This window comes from Salvelinus fontinalis, chromosome 9 (assembly GCF_029448725.1).
Source record: "Salvelinus fontinalis isolate EN_2023a chromosome 9, ASM2944872v1, whole genome shotgun sequence".
NCBI classification, from domain to species: Eukaryota; Metazoa; Chordata; class Actinopteri; order Salmoniformes; family Salmonidae; genus Salvelinus; species Salvelinus fontinalis.
Window position 1 is genome coordinate 24,356,207 of NC_074673.1, and position 20,236 is coordinate 24,376,442.

Sequence of the window (20,236 nt, forward strand, 5' to 3'; positions counted from 1 at the left end):
CAAATACTTTTAGACTTTTACTCCAATAGTATTTTACTGGGTGACTTTCACTTGACTCATTTTCTATTAAGGTATCTTTTACTTATGTATGACAATGGAGTACTTTTCCCCCAACACTGCCTAAAACAAGGCCAATTCTACACTGAAGTTGCTTACCAAGTACACAGAGAATGTTCCTAAGTGGAAGAGTTTATAACAATCGGAAATCGATATTTTTGGGCGCCGATTCTTTTTATACCTTTATTTAACTAGGCAAGTTAAATAAGAATGTGTTCTTAACTTCAATGACGGCCTAGGAACGGTGGGTTAACTGCCTTGTTTAGGGGCAGAACGACAGATTTTCACCTTGTCAGCTCAGGGGATCCAATCTTGCAACCTTACAGTTAACTAGTCCAACGCAATAACGACCTCTCTCTCGTTGCACTCCACAAGGAGACTGCCTGTTACGCGAATGCAGTAAGCCAAGGTAAGTTGCTAGCTAGCATTAAACTTATCTTATAAAAAACAATCAATCATAATCACTAGTTAACTACACATGGTTGATGATATTACTAGATATTATCTAGCGTGTCCTGCATTGCATATAATCTGACTGAGCATACAAGTATCGAAGTATCGGACTGAGCGGTGGTAGGCAGAAGCAGGAGCGTAAACATTCATTCAAACAGCACTTTCGTGAGTTTTGCCTGCAGCTCTTCATTGTGCGTCAAGCATTGTGCTGTTTATGACTTCAAGCCTATCAACTCCCGAGATGAGGCTGGTGTAACCGAAGTGAAATGGCCAGCTAGTTAGCGCGTGCTAATAGCGTTTCAAACGTCACTCGCTCTGAGCCTTCTAGTAGTTGTTCCCCTTGCTCTGCATGGGTAACGCTGCTTCGATGATGGCTGTTGTAGTTGTGTTGCTGGTTCGAGCCCAGGGAGGAGCGAGGAGAGGGACGGAAGCTATACTGTTACACACAATACTAAAGAGCCTATAAGAACATCCAATAGTCAAAGGTATATGAAATACAAATCGTATAGAGAGAAATAGTCCTATAATTCCTATAATAGCTACAACCTAAAACTTCTTACCTGGGAATATTGAAGACTCATGTTAAAAGGAACCACCAGCTTTCATATGTTCTCAGCAAGGAACTTTAAGGTTAGCTTTCTTACATAGCACATGTTTCATTATTTATTTAAGGCTAAATTGATTTTATTGATGTATTATATTAAAGTTAAAATAAGTGTTCATTCAGTATTGTTGTAATTGTCATTATTACAAATACAATTATTTATTTTTTTAAATCGGTATCGGCTTTTTTGGGCCTTCAATAAATCGGTATCGGCGTTGAAAAATCATAATCAGTCGACCTCTAGAAGAGTTACAGTTTTGACTTAAATCTACTTGAAAATCTATGGCAAGACCAGAATGATTGTCTAGCAATGATAAACAACCAATTTGACAGAGCTTGAATAATTTTGAAAATAAAAATAGGCAAATGTTGTACAATCCAGGTGTGGAAAGCTGCCGAAGGTGCTTCTACAAAGTATTGACTCAGGGGTGTGGGTACTTACAGTATGTAAATTAGATATTTCTGTATTTCATTTCCAAACATTTCCCCCCAAAAATATTCAATTTGTCATTGTGTGTAGATGGGTGAGAAAATATATACATTTTGAATTCAGGCTGTAACACAACAAAATGTGGAATAAGTCAAAGGGTATGAATACTTTCTGAAGGCACTGTAGGCAAGTTTGGTTCATCCCCAAGCCTTAGAGCCAGGTAAGTTTAATTAATAACGCCCAGGTCTTCCAGCAGCAGTCAGGTGAGTGGTTCATCATGCCCCAGTTGCGTTTGTTTAGCCCGCTGTTGACCTCACTGCTGGTAATGTGAACCAGCCTGTGCATGTTGCCAAGCAACCGCCAACTGGAGACAGGACTACCAAATGGGTGAAGGAGGTGACTAACACAATGTACTCAAAGATATAAATGAAGTTCATGGGTAAAAAAAATAAAAACTTACATATTTTCCTAATTGATATAGAATATTCTAACATCCCTGAAATGCATAAATAGGAAATGATCAAAGTGTAATATGCTTGTGTCTCTCTGGTTGTATTTATTATACTGAACAAAAATAAAAGAATGTGAAGTGTCCCATGTTTTTATTTTATTTCTTTAAATTTTAGTAATTGGTAGTTAGTCTAGTCTCATCACTGCAACTCCCCTATGGACTCGGGAGAGGCAAAGGTCGAGGGCCATGCGTCCTCCAAAACACAACCCTGCAAGCCGCACTGCTTCTTGACACACTGCTTGCTTAACCTGGAAGCCAGCCGCACCAATGTGTGGGAGGAAACACTGTCCAACTGACGACCAACGTCAGCTTGCAGGCCCCACAAGTCGCTAGAGCACGAGTCCAGGAAATCCAGGCCAGCCAAACCCTCCCCTAACCCGGACAACGCTGGGCCAATTGTGCACCGACTCATGGGTCTCCCGGGCACGGCCAGCTGTGACACAGCCTGGGATTGGGGTGGCAGGTAGCCTAGTGGTTAGAGCGTTGGACTAGTAACCGAAAGGTTGCAAGATCGAATCCCCAAGCTGACAAGGTAAAAAAAATATATGCCGTTCTTCCTCTGAATAAGGCAGTTAACCCATTGTTCCTTGGCCGTCATTAAAAATAAGAATTTGTTCTTAACTGACTTGCCTAGTTAAAAAATATATACTTTTTTTAAATTGAACTGGAGGCTGTAGTGACGCCTCAGCACAGCCTTAGACCACTGCACCACTTAATGAGCTGAAATAAAAGATCCAGTAAGCACAAAAAGCTTATTTCTCAAATTTCGTGCACAAATTGATTTACATCCCTGTTAGTGAGCATTTCTCCTTTGCCAAGATAATCCATCCACCTGACAGGTGTGGAATATCAAGACGCTGATTAAATAGCATGACCATTACACAGGTGCACCTTGTATTGGGGACAAAAGGCCACAAAAAATGTGCAGTTGCGTCACATAAATGTCACGTGCAATTGGCATTCCGAAAGCAGGAATGTCCACCAGAGCTGTTGACAGAGAATGTAATGTTGATTTCTCTACCACAAGAGAATTTAACAATATGTCGAACCGGCTTCACAAAACGCAGACGACCGTGTAACCACGCCAGCCCAGGACATCCACATCCGGTTTCTTCACATGCGGGATAGTCTGAGACCAATCACTCAGGCAGAAATACTCTTGTTTCATCAGCTATCTGTAATAAAGCCCTTTTGTGGGTAAAGATACACTGTTGGCTGGACCCGGCTCCCCAGTGGGTGGGCCTAGGCCCGACAATGGCTGTGCCCCTGCCCAGTCATGTGAAATCCATAGATTAGGACCTCATTTATTTATTTCAATTGACTGATATGAATTGTTAACCCAGTAAAACTGTTGAAATTGTTGCGTTTACATTTTTGTTACGTTTACATTTTTTTATTTTGGTCTTTTGTGAAATTTGTATATTGTTCTGTACAATGTTCGTGTGATGCAATAAAAATACTTATGGCCATCCAACGTTTAGGCTAAATCACAAGTTTAGGGAAGAAAGACTGTGGTAGACATTTCCTACAGAGGCTTTGGGTTGCACTTTTTGCAACAGATGTGTGTAATGGAGCTCGTCATGGCCCTCAAAAGGCCAGCATGCCAGGTACACTGGCCCCCTTCCAATTTGCCTACCGCTGCAACAGATCCACAGAAGATGCCATTTCCATCTCTATTCACACGACCGTAACACATCTGGACAAGAGGAACACTTGTGAGAATGCTGTTCATTGACTACAGTTCAGCATTCAACAGTAGTGATGCACCGATGTGACATTTTTGGCCAATACCGATATCCAATATTTTCCTTGCCAAAAAAAACATACCCAATATTTAAAAAGATGTGCAGCCTTTTAACAATTTAACTGTACTAGAATGCTCAACACACACACAGCGGTCTAAAGCACTTCGTGTCGGTGCAAGAGATGTCACTACAGTCCCTGGTTCGAATCCAGGCTGTATCACATCCGGCCGTGATTGGGAGTCCCATAGGGCAGCGCACAATTGGCCCATTGTCATCCGGCCAGTCATTGTAAATAAGAATTTGTTCTTAACCGACTTGCCTAGATAAATAAAAGGTTACACACACCAAAAAGTTATTTTGTTGGCATTTACGTATGTCCCCATTACAAGTTAAACATAATCAAAACCTATTTCTTTCACTTACTTGCTGTGCTGTTTTGTTGTTCATTTATTCAGTCGTTTCATTTTCAACCAGGATTTCTATGGAACGCCATTAACACTATTTGACATGTTTTTTTTATTTTTATTTTACCGTTATTTTACCAGGTAAGTTGACTGAGAACACGTTCTCATTTGCAGCAACGACCTGGGGAATAGTTACAGGGGAGAGAAGGGGGATGAATGAGCCAATTGTAAACTGGGGATTATTAGGTGACCATGATGGTTTGAGGGCCAGATTGGGAATTTATATGTCATAAGCTTGTTGGCCAATCAGGACCTGAATATGACTGCACGTCACAATTTAACATGTTCATACATTTTTTACATAGTTACACATTGATTACACCATTGCTCGTATTCAATATGTCAACGATTCATCGATACGTATGCTATGATGCTAGTAAAGATGTCTCGTGCACCTACAGTGCTGGTCATTTTAAAAAAGCTAGCTAGCTCATGGACGGAAACAATGTTCCCCAAAAACATTGCAAAACGACAATCTAGGTGTCACCTAAAATAACCCTAATTTATAAGACAGTCCTTATTTGATTATGTGAAGCTAGCCACAATAAGGATTAGCCACAAGAGTGGACGTGTGGTTAGCCTTCAAAATAAAAGTATGGCATAATTCTACTATTTATATTAATTTGCATCACTGTCAATGGCATACTTTTATTTTGAATGCAAACCGTAAATTCCACTATTCTGCTTAATCCTTATTGTGGCTAGCTTCACAACACATAACCCGGTCGAGCATCACTAGCCAGATGATGTTTGCTGGCTGATTATAACATTAGCTTTGGGCAACAGGGTTAAGTAGCTGGCTAACTATTTATTTTCATGAACTGAAGTTCAATTTCAAAAGCGAACAACAAGTGGCCACCTAGCTAATGCTTACACACAAGGATTCCTAAATCATTGCTAAGAATAATGAAAATGACTGCAGTTTCTAATAGTTATTGTTTTCAGGCTGGTTGTATTGGCGCTAGCTAGGTACCAAGCTAAAGCTAGCTACCCCAGAAGTTGCGGTCAAACAAATGTTATTACCAACGTGGTATTGTAAACACATCATTCGTGGCCGGTATTTGCAGACTTTTTTGTACAGCTTTGACAGTGCTACTGTATATTTGACACGCAAAGACCCAAACGGCGTTCTATAGTATGTATGTCATGAAGCTAATAGCAGTGACGATATTACTGTGCAACTCCGGTAGGTCAACATCTGAAAAATAGCGCAGTAGTGTGTACCGGTGCTCGACCAGTCGGCTAAAGCCAATATCACCCACGACAGAGAACTGCTGATTGTCAAAGGCAATGAATTCCATTATCTTGGCTTTAATGGATTTTGCATTCAAGTTCTCTCGCCGAATTTCTCTTACTCTTTCTTTTTTCGACTTGTTGACTGCTCGATCCACACAGCAGACATTGTGTGGGCAAGGTTAGGAATGCTGTGTTGCACAACATTTTACGTGGCGTTATTACGTCATGTACCTACGTTAAATAGGTATGCACGGTAGCTTTGACATCAGTTAACATCGGCGTTAAACTAGATATCGGGCCGATACCGATGTTGCCATTTTTAGCTAGTATCGGCCAATTCCGATATGGTCACCGATATATTGTGCATCCCTTTTCAACACTATTGACCTCTCAAAGATCGAAACCTAGATCAGAGCCCTGGGTCTGATGCCCACCAATGACGAGTCAGCGTATAGGGAGGAGGTAAGTGAACTGCCGTTGTGGTGTCATGACAACAACCTCTCCCTAAATGTCACCAAATCAAATGGAGTTGAAGGTTACATTCACCGATCTACATCAATGGGACTGTAGTAGAGAGACTGATAAGTTCCACATCACCGAGGACTTATCATGGACCAACACCACTCTTGTCAAGAAGACAACAGCGTCTGTACTTCCTAAGGTGGCTGAAGAAGTTTGGCATGCCGCCCCAGGTACGGGAATTGGTACGGGAATTGCTCCATCCAGAACCGCAACATCCAGATCCAGAACATCTACTCAAAACGGTGCCGGAGGAAGGCACGCAGCATCATCAAGGAACCCCCACACCCCAGCAACGAGTTATTCTCTCCCTTAACATCGAGCAGACGTCTGATACCAACAGGCTTAGAAACAGTTTCTGGACAAGGAGTCTTGCAAATGGTTTAAGAACTATTTGACAGACAGGACACAGTGTGCTTTCTGATGGTGTCAAGTGTAGTTTCCTCTATTATGAAAGGTGTAATGCAGGGGTCAATTTTAAAACCTGTTCTCTTCACCATTTTCATAAATATTGGTCTATGTATTAAATCCTGTAATATTCATCTGTATGCAGAAGAAAAATGTATGCATGCCATTGCACCAAATGTTGACCAAGCTATGTTAGATGCAATCTGATTGTTACATTATCAAATTTATTTGTCACATACACATGGTTAGCAGATGTTAATGTGAGTTTAGCGAAATGCTTGTGCTTCTATTTCCGACCATGCAGTAATATCTAACAAGTAATACAACCTAACAATTTCACAACAACTAAGTGTAAAGGAATGAATACGAATATGTACATAAAAATATATGAATGAGTGATGCCCAAACGACATCGGCAAGATGAGGTAGATGGTATAGCGTACAGTATATACATATGAGATGAGTAATGTAGGGTATGTAAGCATTATATAAAGTGACTAGTGATAAATTGATTACATCAATTTTTCCATTATTAAAGTGGCTAGAGTTGAGTCAGTATGTTGGCAGCAGCCACTCAATGTTAGTGATGGCTGTTTAACAGTCTGCTGGCCTTGAGATAGAAGCTGTTTTTCAGTCTCTCGGTACCTGCTTTGATGCACCTGTACTGGCCTCGCCTTCTGGATGATAGCGGGGTGAACAGGCAGTGGCTCGGGCTGTTGTTGTCCTTGATGATCTTTTTGGCCTTTCTGTGACATCGGGTGGTGTAGGTGTCCTGGAGGGCAGGTAGTTTGCACCCGGTGATGCATTGTGCAGACCTCACTACCCTCTGGAGAGCCTTACGGCCTGCCGTACCAGGCGGTGGATACAGCCCGACCGGATGCTCTCGATTGTGCATCTGTAAAAGTTTGTGAGTGTTTTTGGTGACAAGCCGAATTTCTTCAGCCTCCTGAGGTTGAAGAGGTGCTACTGCGCGCCTTCTTCACCACGCTGTCTGTGTGGGTGAGCCATTTCAGTTTGTCCGTGATGTGTAAGCCGAGGAACTTAAAACCTTTCACCTTCTCCACTACTGTCCGTCAATGTAGATAGGGGGCTGCTCCCTCTGCTGTTTCCTGAAGTCCACGATCATCTCCTCTGTTTTGTTGACATTGAGTGTGAGGTTCTTTTCCTGACACCACACTCCAAGGGCCCTCACCTCCTCCCTGTAGGCCATCTCGTTGTTGATGGTAATCAAGCCTACCACTGTAGTGTCGTCTGCAAACTTGATGATTGAGTTGGAGGCGTGCATGGCCACGCAGTCCTGGGTGAACGGAGTACAGGAGAGGCCTGAGAACGCACCCTTGTGGGGACCCAGTGTTGAGGATCAGCGGGGTGGAGATGTTGTTACCTATCCTCACCACCTGGGGTGGCCCATCAGGAAGTCCAGGACCCAGTTGCACAGGGCGGGGTCGAGACCCAGGGTCTTGAGCTTAATGACGAGTTTGGAGGGTACTATGGTGTTAAATGCTGAGCTGTAATCAATGAACAGCATTCTTGCATAGGTATTCCTCTTGTCCAGATGGGTAAGGGCAGTGTGATGGCGATTGCGTCGTCTGTGAACCTATTGGGCCGGTAAGCAAATTGGAGTGGGTCTAGGGTGTCAGGTAGGGTGGAGGTGATATGGTCCTTGACTAGTCTCTCAAAGCACTTCATGATGACGGCGGCGAGTGCTACAGGGCGGTAGTCATTTAGCTCAGTTACCTTAGCTTTCTTGGGAACAGGAACAATGGTGGCCCTCTTGAAGCATGTGGGAACAGCAGACTGGGATACGGATTGATTGAATATGTCTGTAAACACACCAGCCAGCTGGTCTGCGCATGCTCTGAGGACACGGCTAGGGATGCCGTCTGGGCCTGCAGCCTTGCGAGGGTTAACACGTTTAAATGTTTTACTCACGTTGGCTACAGTGAAGGAGAGCCCGCAGGTTTCAGTAGCGGGCCATGTCAGTGGCACTGTATTGTCCTCAAAGCAAGCAAAGAAGTTGTTTAGTCTGTCTGGGAGCAAGGCATCGTGGTCCACGACGGGGCTGGTATTTCTTTTGTAGTCCGTGATTGACTGTAGACCCTGCCACATACCTCGTGTCTGAGCCATTGAATTGCGACTCCACTTTGTCTCTATACTGACGCTTAGCTTGTTTGATTGCCTTGGAGGGAATAGCTACACTGTTTGTATTCGGTCACCTTGCCCTGATTAAAAGCAGTTCGCGCTTTCAGTCTCGCGCGAATGCGGCCATCATTCCACGGTTTCTGGTTGGGGAATGTTTTAATAGACGCTGTGGGTACAACATCACTGAATCAGCGTATTTGTCAATGTTGTTGTTCGACGTTATGCGGAACATATCCCAGTCCACGTGATCAAAGCAATCTTGAAGCGTGGAATCCGATTGGTTGGACCAGCGTTGAACAGACCTGAGCGCGGGTGCTTCCTGTTTTAGTTTCTGTCTATAGGCTGGGAGCAACAAAATGGAGTCGTGGTCAGATTTTCCGGAAGGCGGGGGAGGGCCTTATATGCGTCGCGGAAGTTAGAATAACAGTGATCTAGGGTTTTGCCAGCGCTGGTAGCACAATCGATATGCTGCTAGAATTTGGGGAGCCTTGTTTTCAGATTAGCCTTGTTAAAATCCCCAGCTACAATAAATGCAGCCTCAGGATATGTGGTTTCAAGTTTACATAGAGTCGAATTAAGTTCTTTCAGGGCCGTCGATGTGTCTGCTTGGGGGGAAAATACACGACTGTGATTATGATCGAAGAGAATTCTCTTGGTAGATAATGCAGTCGGCATTTGATTGTGAGGAATTCTAAGTCAGGTGAACAAAAGGACTTGAGTTCCTGTATGTTGTTATGATCACACGGCGTCTAGTTAATCCTAAGGCATACACCCCCGCCCTTCTTCTTACCAGAGAGATGCTCGTTTCTGTCGGCGCGATGTGTGAAGAAACCAGGTGGCTGTACCGACTCAGCGTGTCTCGAGTGAGCCATGTTTCCATGAAACAAAGAACGTTACAGTCTCTGATGTCTCTCTGGAATGCTACCCTTGCTCGGATTTCATGTGGTGCGCAATGTGCCCGTCTACGGCGCCTGACCAGAAGACCGCTCAGTCTACCCCTTCTACGGCGCAGTTGTTTTGGGTCGCCGGCTGGGATCCAATCCATTGTCCTGGATGGTAGGCCAAACAGAGGATCCGCTTCGGGAAAGTCGTATTCATGGTCATAATGTTGGTGAGTTGACGTTGCTCTTATATCCAATAGTTCCTCCCGACTGTATGTAATAAAACCTAAGATTTCCTGGGGTAACATTGTAAGAAATAACACATAAAAAACAAAATACTGCATAATTTCCTAGGAACGCGAAGCAAGGCGGCCATCTCTGTTGGCGCTGGAAATTGGTGGTGCTAAGATCCCTCCCTTACAGAAACCCCTTGTTGATTTAAAACTTGTACTTAATGCAGACAAAACTAAATAGATGTTCTCTAATTCACGGAAGCATTTGTCAGATGGGTTACATATTCACTCATTGGATGGTTCTTTCATCGAGTTGGTTCCCATCTGTAAATATCTGGGCGTTTGGATTGATAAAGATCTAATGTTTTTTTGTTTTTTTTAACATACTGATGCTAGTTAAAAAGCTGAAATAAAATGTTGCCTCTCCATGAACAGCCGGCAGCAGATTGTACAGTCAACGTTCCTGCCAGTTCTTGACTATGGCGACACCATTTACCAGAATGCAGCAGCCACTACTCTTAAACCTTTGGATACAGTCTACCATAGCGCCCTTCGCTTTATTACAGGTGACAGTTTTGATACTCATCACTGCATCCTGTATCAGAAGGTCTGCTGGAATTCACTAAAATCCCATAGATCACTTCATTACTCCCTTCTCGTTTACAAAGATCTGATCCACAAGCTTCCAACATAGCTCACTTCCCTGTTGAAACAAAAATATGAGATACCAAACCCGTTTGAATGAAAGGTCCCGTCGGTCTCTACAGTTTGATAAATCCCCCTTTAGTTAACACAGCACAGTTATGGAATACCTTATAAAACAAATTACAACCTGGATTGCCTGGTGCTAATAGGGCAGTTTAAAACTCTTGTTGAATAAGTTCACTGAAGAGTGCAACTGTATCAATTGATTTGTACAACTTGTTGTAATAACCTGATGCAATGTATTTATAGCTGTCTTGAAGTTATTTTTTGTTGTTTTGATTTAATATTTTTTGTCCTTAGGCCACCATTATAAAATGAGACACAGGTCTCAAATTGGGTTCCACTGAACATATAAAAGTTGCTAAAAATATCTACAAGTGAAACTGCTGAACACTTGAACGACGACCTGCTCTGATTCTCCGTACCTTAGCACACGTCACAACTGCTACTACCAGACTCCTATTATACACTTGACCCCCACATCTCCAATACACATGTAAATATTGTTCTATAAATTGTGCCTTCCTGTATTATACTTAAGCTAAAATGTTTATTATATTCTGCCATTTACTATGTTCGTATTCCTATTTATTTTTTATTTTTACTATTCCTTATTGTTGCTGCATTGTCGATAAGGAACGTACAAGTAAGCATTTTGTTGGATGATGTATACCATGCATATTCCGTACATGAACTCAGCAAAAATAGAAACGTCCTCTCACTGTCAACTGCGTTTATTTTCAGCAAACTTAACATGTGTAAACACTTGTATGAACATAAGATTCAACAACCGAGACAAACTAAACAAGTCCCACAGACATGTGACTAACGGAACTGGAATAATGTGTCCCTGAACCAAGGGGGGGTCAAAATCAAAAGTAACAGTATCTGGTGTGGACACCAGCTGCATTAAGTACTGCAGTGCATCTCCTCCTCATGGACTGCACCAGATTTGCCAGTTCTTGCTGTGAGAGGTTACCCCACTCTTCCACCAAGGCACCTGCAAGTTCCCAGACATTTCTGGGGAGGGGGGGGCCCTAGCCCTCACCCTCCGATCCAATAGGTTCCAGATGTGCTCAGTGGAATTGAGATCGGGCTCATCGCTGGCCATGGCAGAACACTGACATTCCTGACTTGAAGGATTTCACGCACAGAATGAGCAGTATGGCTGGTGGCATTGTCATGCTGGAGGGTCATGTCAGGATGAGCCTGCAGGAAGGGTACCACATGAAGGAGGAGGATGTCTTCCCTGTAACGCACAGCGTTGAGATTGCCTGCAATGACAACAACCTCTGTCCGATGATGCTGTGACATACCGCCCCAGACCATGACGCACCCTCCACCTAAAAATCGATCCCGCTCCGGAGTACAGGCCTCGGTGTAACGCTCATTCCTTCGACGATAACCGCAAATCTAACCATCATCCCTGGTGAGACAAAACCGCGACTCGTCAGTGAAGAGCACTTTTTGCCAGTCCCGTCTGGTCCAGCAACGGTGGGTTTGTGCCCATAGTCAACGTTGTTGCCAGTGATGTCTGCTGAGGACCTGCCTTACAACAGGCCTACAAGACCTCAGCCCAGCCTCTCTCAGTCTATTGGGGACAGTCTGAGCACTGATGGAGGGATTGTGTGTTCCTGGTGTAACTCAGGTAGTTGTTGTTGCCATCCTGTACCTGTCCGCAGGTGTGATGTTCGGATGTACCGATCCTGTGCAGGTGTTACACGTGGTCTGCCACTGTGAGGACGATCAGCTGTCCGTCTTGTCTCCCCGTCTTAGGCGTCTCACAGTACGTACATTGCAATTTATTGCCCTGGCCACATCTGCAGTCCTCATGCCTCCTTGCAGCAAGCCTAAGGCACGTTCACGCAGATGAGCAGGGACCCTGGGCATCTTTCTTTTGGTGTTTTTCAGTAGTCAGTAGAAAGGCCTCTTTAGTGTCCTAAGTTTTCATAACTGTGACCTTAATTGCCTTCCGTCTAAGCTGTTAGTGTCTTAACGACAGTTCCACAGGTGCATTAATTGTTCATGGTTCGTTGAACAAGCATGGGAAACAGAGTTTAAACCATTTATAATGAAGATCTGTGAAGTTATTTGGATTTTTACAAATTAGCTTTGAAAGACCGGGTCCGGAAAAAGGGACAATTCATTTTTTTGCTGAGTTTATAACTAATTAAACTTTAACCTGTTGGGGATGGGGGCGCTGTTTAGACTATTTATGCTAATGTGGCTAATTTTTTAAACGGCTTCCCACAAAATCCTTGATCGTACAATATGCATATTATTATTATTATTGGATAGAAAACAGTCTATAGTTTCTATAGGAGTTGAAATTTTGTCTCTAAGTGGAACAGAGCCCATTCTACAGCAATTTCCCTGACATGGAGTCAGATTTGAGAAACGTTGGCCACTTTTCTGAAGTCATTTAAACGGGCACTGTCGTTGCTATGACTATACGGACACTTCTTACGTCTTCCCCTGGATGCCTTTACGTGATGACGATTCCAACGGGCTCGATTGCTCGTTCACAGGCCCTACAAATGAAAAAAACCTTTAGCTAGCAAGTCTTTTCTTGCTGCGTAACGCGCGTGGAAGACACCGACCCTCTCCTGTTCCAAGCATTAGTTTAGCCTGTTATATTTCTCCGGTCATCTTTTCACTCGTTATAGGAGTTACAAACATCACAAAGTAGTTAATTTAAAGCGTTTTATAGCAATTTATATCCGTTTAGTGCGATTTTGGGACATTTATTTTTGCAACGATGTGAAAAGTTGGGAACGCTTTTCAGTTCATCCCGAACGTAGTTGACATTTCCACATGGCAAGAGGACAGCTTTCCACCAAAAGACGATTTCTCCCAAGAAAGGATCCTTTGCCCAAGATACTGATGGAAGAACAGCTCAAGGTAGGACATTTTTATTATGATAAATCGTGTTTCTGTCGAAACATTTTAGTGGCTTAGGACGCCATGTTTTTTGACGTAGCTTCGCTTGGCGCAAACTGTATTGAAAAGTAAGGATAAATTAAAAAATGTAATAACGCAATTGTATTAAGAATTAAATTGTCTATCAATCCCTGTCCACCCTATATTTTTTAGTCACGTTTATGAGTATTTATGTATAAGAGTAGATCACTGTCTAAGTGGCGCAAGGACGTTTTCTTTACCAGCTTGTCTACATTTCACATTGTCTAACCATGATTTTGGTGGCTAAATATAAACATTTTCGATCAAACTGTATATGCATGTTGTAATGTGATGTTACAGGAGTGTCATCGGAAGAATTCTGAGAAGGTTAGTGAAAAAATTAATATCTTTTGGCGATGTTGACTTTTATCGCTCACTTTGGCTAGAATCAATGCTGGGCTGCTAATTGCTATGTGCTAAGCTAATATAACGATTTATTGTGTTTTCGCTGTAAGACACTTAGAAAATCTGAAATATTGTCTGTATTCACAGGATCTGTGTCTTTCGATTCGTGTATGCTGTGTATTTTTACGAAATGTTTGATGATTAGTAGTTAGGTAAACACGTTGCTCATTGTAATTATTCTAGTCCATTTGTGATGGTGGGTGCAATTGTAAACTATGCCATATACCTGAAATATGCACTTTTTTCTAACAAAACCTATCCCATACCATAAATATGTTATCAGACTGTCATCTAATGAGTTTTTTTGTTGGTTAGGGGCTATAAATATCTTAGTTTAGCCGAATTGGTGATGGCTACTGGTGTTGGTGGACAAATAAAAGATGGTGGAATATGCTAATGTGTTTTTAGGTAATAGATGTACATCTTTACATATTGTGTCTTCCCTGTAAAACATTTTAAAAATCGGAAATGTTGACTGGATTCATAAGATCTGTGTCTTTCATTAGCTGTATTGGACTTTAATGTGTGAAAGTTAAATATTTTAAAAAAATATTTTTTTTGAATTTCGCGGCACTGGTTTTTCAGTGGGGGGGGGGGGGTGTGCCGCTAGCGCCACGCTGATCCTAGACAGGTTAATACTAGACTACCTGAGTTGCCAATGGACGTTCTCTGGGAAACCAGGGTGTGGAGGCGGAGTCTTTGCATGTAAACACACCACACAGACAGCACTCATGAGCCCTATACTACAAATCAGGTTTGAGGAGTTGGCAAAGTAACTTTGGTCAACTGAATTCAAAATGGGATAACCAGTAACAAGAAAGTGGCTCACCTTTTATCCAGGTACATTTCTATAGCAATGAATCCTTCAGAACTAAAACATTTATCTTACAAATGAATTGTTTATTCTAAATGCCTAACTATTTATCTGTACATGGAATTGTATTTGTTTTATTTTTTTACAGGAAAATGCCACAGGCACTGTCTAATGTGTGGAGACATTTCACTGCAGCTATTATAGAAGGAAAATCTGTGTACATTTGCAAATACTGTGCCAAATCATGCAACAAAAGATGCAGAATCATCTGGCCAGGTGTTCATGACCCCTCAGCGCTCACAACAAGCAACCCCTGACAAAAGTCCCACATTGCAGATGAGCTGAAGGCAGTATGCAATGACCTTGGACCACAGAAGGTATTTGCACTAGTGACAGATAATGCTGCAAACATGAAGGCTGCTTGGTCTTAAGAGGAGTCCTACCCTCACATCACACCCATTGGCTGTGCTGCTCATGCATTGAATCTGCTCAAGGACATCATGGCACTGAAAACAATGGATACACACTCTACAAGAGAGCCAAGGAAATGGTTAGGTATGTGAAGAGTCATCAAGTTATAGCAGCAATCTACCTCACCAAGCAAGGTGAGAAGAATAAGAGCACCACATAGAAGCTGCCCAGCAACACCATTTGGGGTGGCGTTGTCATCATGTTTGACAGTCTCCTGGAGGGGAAGGAGTCTCTCCAAGAACTGGCCATATCACAGTCTACGGCTATGGACAGCCCAATCAAGAGGATCCTCCTGAATGATGTATTTTGGGAGTGGTAAGCAGCCTGAAACTTATAGCAGTAGCCATTGCACGGACTGAGAGAGACAATGCCATCCTGTCTGATGTTCAGACTCTGCTTGCAGATGTAAGAGAAGAAATCCATACTACCCTGTCCACTTCACTGTTGCTCCAAGCAGAGGAAACTGCAGTTCTGGAATACATCAAAAAGTGTGTATTCCAAAAAGTGTGAAGACTTCTGCCTGAAGCCCATACACACCACAGTATACATGTTGGACACCAACTATGCTGGCAAGAAAAACATGTACATTTAAATTGTATTAATATTCATTTGCATATATTCCCATTAATTCCCACGGAAAGTTTCCACCTCTTAATATTCCCCCAAAATGTGCAACCCTACTGGCTATCTTTAAAATAAAACATTTAATATTTTAATAATATATACAAAACATACATCTATTCGAGAAGCAAACAGAAACATAATAAATGATAAAGCCTGACCATTACACAAATAACATGGGTAGTTGACTGACAAACAGACACATTATTATGCTGTGGGAATCTTAGAACTATTATTACAGCAAAAAGGAGAGTGGAAGAAGCCATGTCCATTTACAGCAAGAGTTTAATGACTCATACTTTTAGCTACTACGATTCGTCATATGGCTCATACTAGTAGCGATCTATGTTACTGTAAATGCAATTCCAAGTCTCGCTAGACTACTTAACCATTGGATGAATTCATTGCAGTTTTGTAGCCAAATTAGCTTGCTAATCTCATTCCAAAATCATGGGCAAACCCATATTCGTCCGTCGGAATGCCAGATGGTGAAGCGTGATTCATCACGCCAGAGAACACGTTTCCACTGCTCCAGAGTCCAATGGCGGCAAGCTTTACACCACTCCAGCCAATGCTTGGCATTGCGTATGGTGATCTTAGGCTTGTGTGCGTGCACTGCTCGGCCATGGAAACCCATTTCATGAAACTTCCGACGATCAGCCCTTGTGGTGACAATTTGGAACTCTGTAGTGAGTGTTGCAACCAAGGACAGACGATTTCTTACACGCTAAGTGCTTCAGCAGTTGGCGGTCCCGTTCTGTGAGTTTGTGTGGCCTACCACCTTGCGGCAGAGCAGCTGCTGCTCCTAGACATTTCCACTTCACAATAACAGCACTTACAATTGACAGGGTCAGCTCTAGCAGGGCAGACATTTGACGAACTGACTTGTTGGAAAGGTGGCATCCCATGACAGTGCCACGTTGAAAGTCACTGAGCTCTTCAGTAAGGCCATTCTACTGCCAGTGTTTGTCTATGGAGAATGCATGGCTGTGATCGATTTTATACACCTGTCAGCAATGGGTGTGGCTGAAATAGCCGAATCCACTAATTTGAAGGGGTGTCCACATACTTTTGTATATATAGTGTAGCTATGATTCATTATTTTTCAAGCTATCTGAGTGCACACACAGTTGTGCACACTCAGCTGAAAATTTGAGAACCCTTTGTTCAATAAATCAGTGTCAGAAAAAAGAAAAACTTGGCTGTAGTAGCTCAAACGGCTTTGCTAAGGCAGTGCAAATCAAGACAGGATACTTTGCTAATTTAACATCAGCTAGGTAAATAATTTGGTTTACTAGCTAGGTAATGTTAGCCACCTAGTTAATCTGATCATTGAGACTAACATTAACGTTAGTTAGCCATGACACCTGAATCACTGAGATACCTAGACGGATTAGCTAGGCGTTTAAACTCAATTCCATCATTCACAATGGAGTTGAACAGCAACTCGTGTAGGCGGACTGGAGCTCATACGACACAACATTTATGTTTTATTAAACTACTGATTTCATCACCCAAAGAATTTTCCGCAATTAAACACGACATTGTTGTGTGTACTTGCGGGATGTTCTTTAGGTGCGGAAATCAGTACAATAGTATATAAAATAAGTGACGTCAGAGCTCTAGTCCGCTCACACTAATTACCGCTCAACTCCATTGTACATCATTGAGTTTAGCCGGCTAGGGACTAGTTAGCCAATAAGGCTAGGGATAGTTACCTAGCAACCGTAGTTAGTTCATTGCCAGTAGGACTAACTCAACAGGACTAGCTAACTATGTTAAGTAGCTAACGTTAGTTCGCTATTTAGCGAGCTAACGTTAACTAGCTATTTGAATGAGTTAATTTTAATTCCATTCATAAAAAGTTGCCAATATTGGCACTATCAAACTCTTGTGCACCACCTGTATAAAACTAGCTAACGTTAGCTGGGTATATAGCTAGCTAGTTAACCAAGGTTAGCGAACTAGCAAATTTTTCATTCAACCATTCGTTCAACACTCCGTCTTGGTCTCACCGAGCAGAAGCAACTTAACCTCCCGTGCTGCTTTTTCCCCGTCGTCCCGTAAATTTCTGTCGATCATTTTACTGCGCTCCTGCGCCTGCTTATCATCCGTGCTCAGAGTACACCCCATCTTCAAGCCGATTCCCAAAACGTAACAGTTAAAAAGACCAAATATACACAATGCAATAACATGCACAAGCTAAAACAAGGAGGGAGCCTCCCTCTGAGATTCAAACACGCCCTTGCCTCGCACCCAGTCTAGCCAGATAAATTGTTTCTCAGCAGCACTTCTAAAATTACTTTCCTTCAAAAAAAGCTTTTCGTTGTGGTTTCTATTTATCTTCTATAACGATTTAGAAGTACTCAGATGATCATTTCCCAATTTTAAAAAGAGGAACGGTTAAGGAGCGTTTTTTTTTTGCCTGTTTGAGCTGTTGATCAATGGACTGTTTCCCGTTGTTCACGTACCCGATGTCTGCGCATGCGTGATAGCGCGCAGCCCTTTCCTCAAAATTGTATTTTCTGTCGGCACAGTGGCACCAAAGTTATAATATTGCTGCTTTCTTGAGGTGATTCGCTAAACTCTTTGAGATGAGGGCAAAATGTTGTACCTATGAGTTTACATACATGACGGGCTAAAAAGGCAGTTGGGTGCATTACATACAATATTTTATCTAACCTATCGCTGTGTTTTCTTTACAGACATTCAGAAGTCAGGAAAGTAGCCTACCTAATAGTGCAGTGCCAGGTTTCAGCCTGGCCCAAAGATTTGACTACAAACAATGTAGATACAGTATCTGGATGAGGGTCCATTTCCCTGTTCAATTGCACTTTAATAGTCATTGATTTAACATTATGAATGTTAAATCCTAATTTAGAAAATGCTAATAATTCACAATATAGTTGATTATGTGTTGATATGTGATTATATGCTTCATAATGTCAAATGCATGAGGGTTGACTGTGTAGGGCCTATGGAGAGGATCCAGACAGGCTAGACAGCATAATCTAAAATGGATTATAGAGAGTTAACGGAGACTAATGGAGATTAGGCATTAAGTTAACTAATGAATGCCTTAATTTGCATGGCTGATGTTTGTTTGTTTGTTGGTTGCTGCGGGGGCATTGTGCCCAGTCAAGATGCTCAGCCACTTAGATGATGACACGTTGTAATGTTTTTATGGATCCCAAGACTCCCTGAAAAACAGTGTTAATACATCTGAATATTAATATATCTGAAGACAGTAGCCTATGTTTCACAGTCATATGTTGGCCCAAATTTCAAATCTCCATTCAATGTGTGCATTTGTGTTCATATGTAGTACATGTTTTGCGTGCAAGTGTTTGTGGAGATTTTAATTCATATTTAATTTATTCTGTATAGTGCATAGTTTATGAGCAGGAGTGGATTTGCATTGAAAGCTACAGCCATAAAAATAGGAGTTATACACAGCAGCCTTATATACTGTCAGACAGAGATGCTATTCAGGGCCATTGGTTGAAAGCAAAAATAAGCTTTCTTATTGGACATGTTCAGGTAGTAGCCAAACTTCCTGTTTCACTGTTTCTACACCTTGCCTACTGAACACGACCCTGACATAAGGGTCATAACCCTTGGGTAGTTCTTCACTCCAACCACATCCAGAAGGATTAGACATTCAAATGACTGTATCCTGACAGATGCCTAATGGGTCATAGAATACAGAGAGAGTGAACCTCAATCATAGAAGTAGAATGAGTAGAATGGTCAAAGGACGTTCCATTCTAAGCAACTCTTTGTGGTGTGTGGACCACCACAGTCATAATGGGTCACGACTGACCATTTGGAATGTTTGATTATCTCATCTTTGCTCAGAATACTGTGCCTCTTTCAGTGCTTCACACATGCAGCTATGGCATATTCCAGATCCATTAAATATTGTGTAAATAGGTGGCTTCATTCTATTGTTTATATATCTATGGCTTCACCATAGATATAGTCACACAGGTGCAATGCTTAGATATATTAAAAAGGCAATGGGAGATATGGTCATAATTCTCCTCCTTGCTTTACATGGCATTTCCATTTCAGATGGGGCCTTACATGCAAACTAGTGGCAGAATTTTTTCGATCCACTCACAGGGAAAGATTTTCCTAAGCAACCACACAGGATTAGAGAGCACAGACAAAAACAAAGACTTGGTATTGCTCAACACAAGGGGCTTACATTTCAGCACAAAGTCTTATTTCCTTTTTTTCTGTTGTCACACATTTCTGTGCCCTCATTAGATTTATAATCTGAAGGGACAATTCACTGCTTTTAGACCTCAAATTCATTATCTACAACACCATACCAGTGTCTACTCGTGTTTGAGTAAACAAACGTGTTATAAAGTATAAAGATGGTCTGTGATTTCTAGTGAGACTAACACAGTGAGTTAAATCTGTGAATAGGAGTTGTACCGGTTTCTTAGGGGGCGAAGACAGGGCAAGAGACTTGTTTAGTTATACACAGGCTTGCCATGTGAACAACCCTATCACTAAGGTTGTAACGACCTGGGTGTCGGTGGGGTGTGAAATCAGACGCAGGAAC

The 20,236-nt window shown here is 42.1% G+C and overlaps 1 protein-coding gene across 1 annotated transcript in view; it reads right to left on the reverse strand.

The window, feature by feature from the left end:
- LOC129862316 (guanine nucleotide-binding protein G(i) subunit alpha-1) overlaps positions 1 to 18,135 on the reverse strand; it is a 73,907-nt gene extending 55,772 nt beyond the window's left edge. Inside the window, exon 1 of the mRNA XM_055933826.1 lies at positions 17,676 to 18,135. Coding sequence (XP_055789801.1) covers positions 17,676 to 17,793 — 118 coding nt within the window. The 5' untranslated portion in view covers positions 17,794 to 18,135. The remainder of the gene's footprint in view (positions 1 to 17,675) is intronic.
- Positions 18,136 to 20,236: the final 2,101 nt, after the last annotated feature.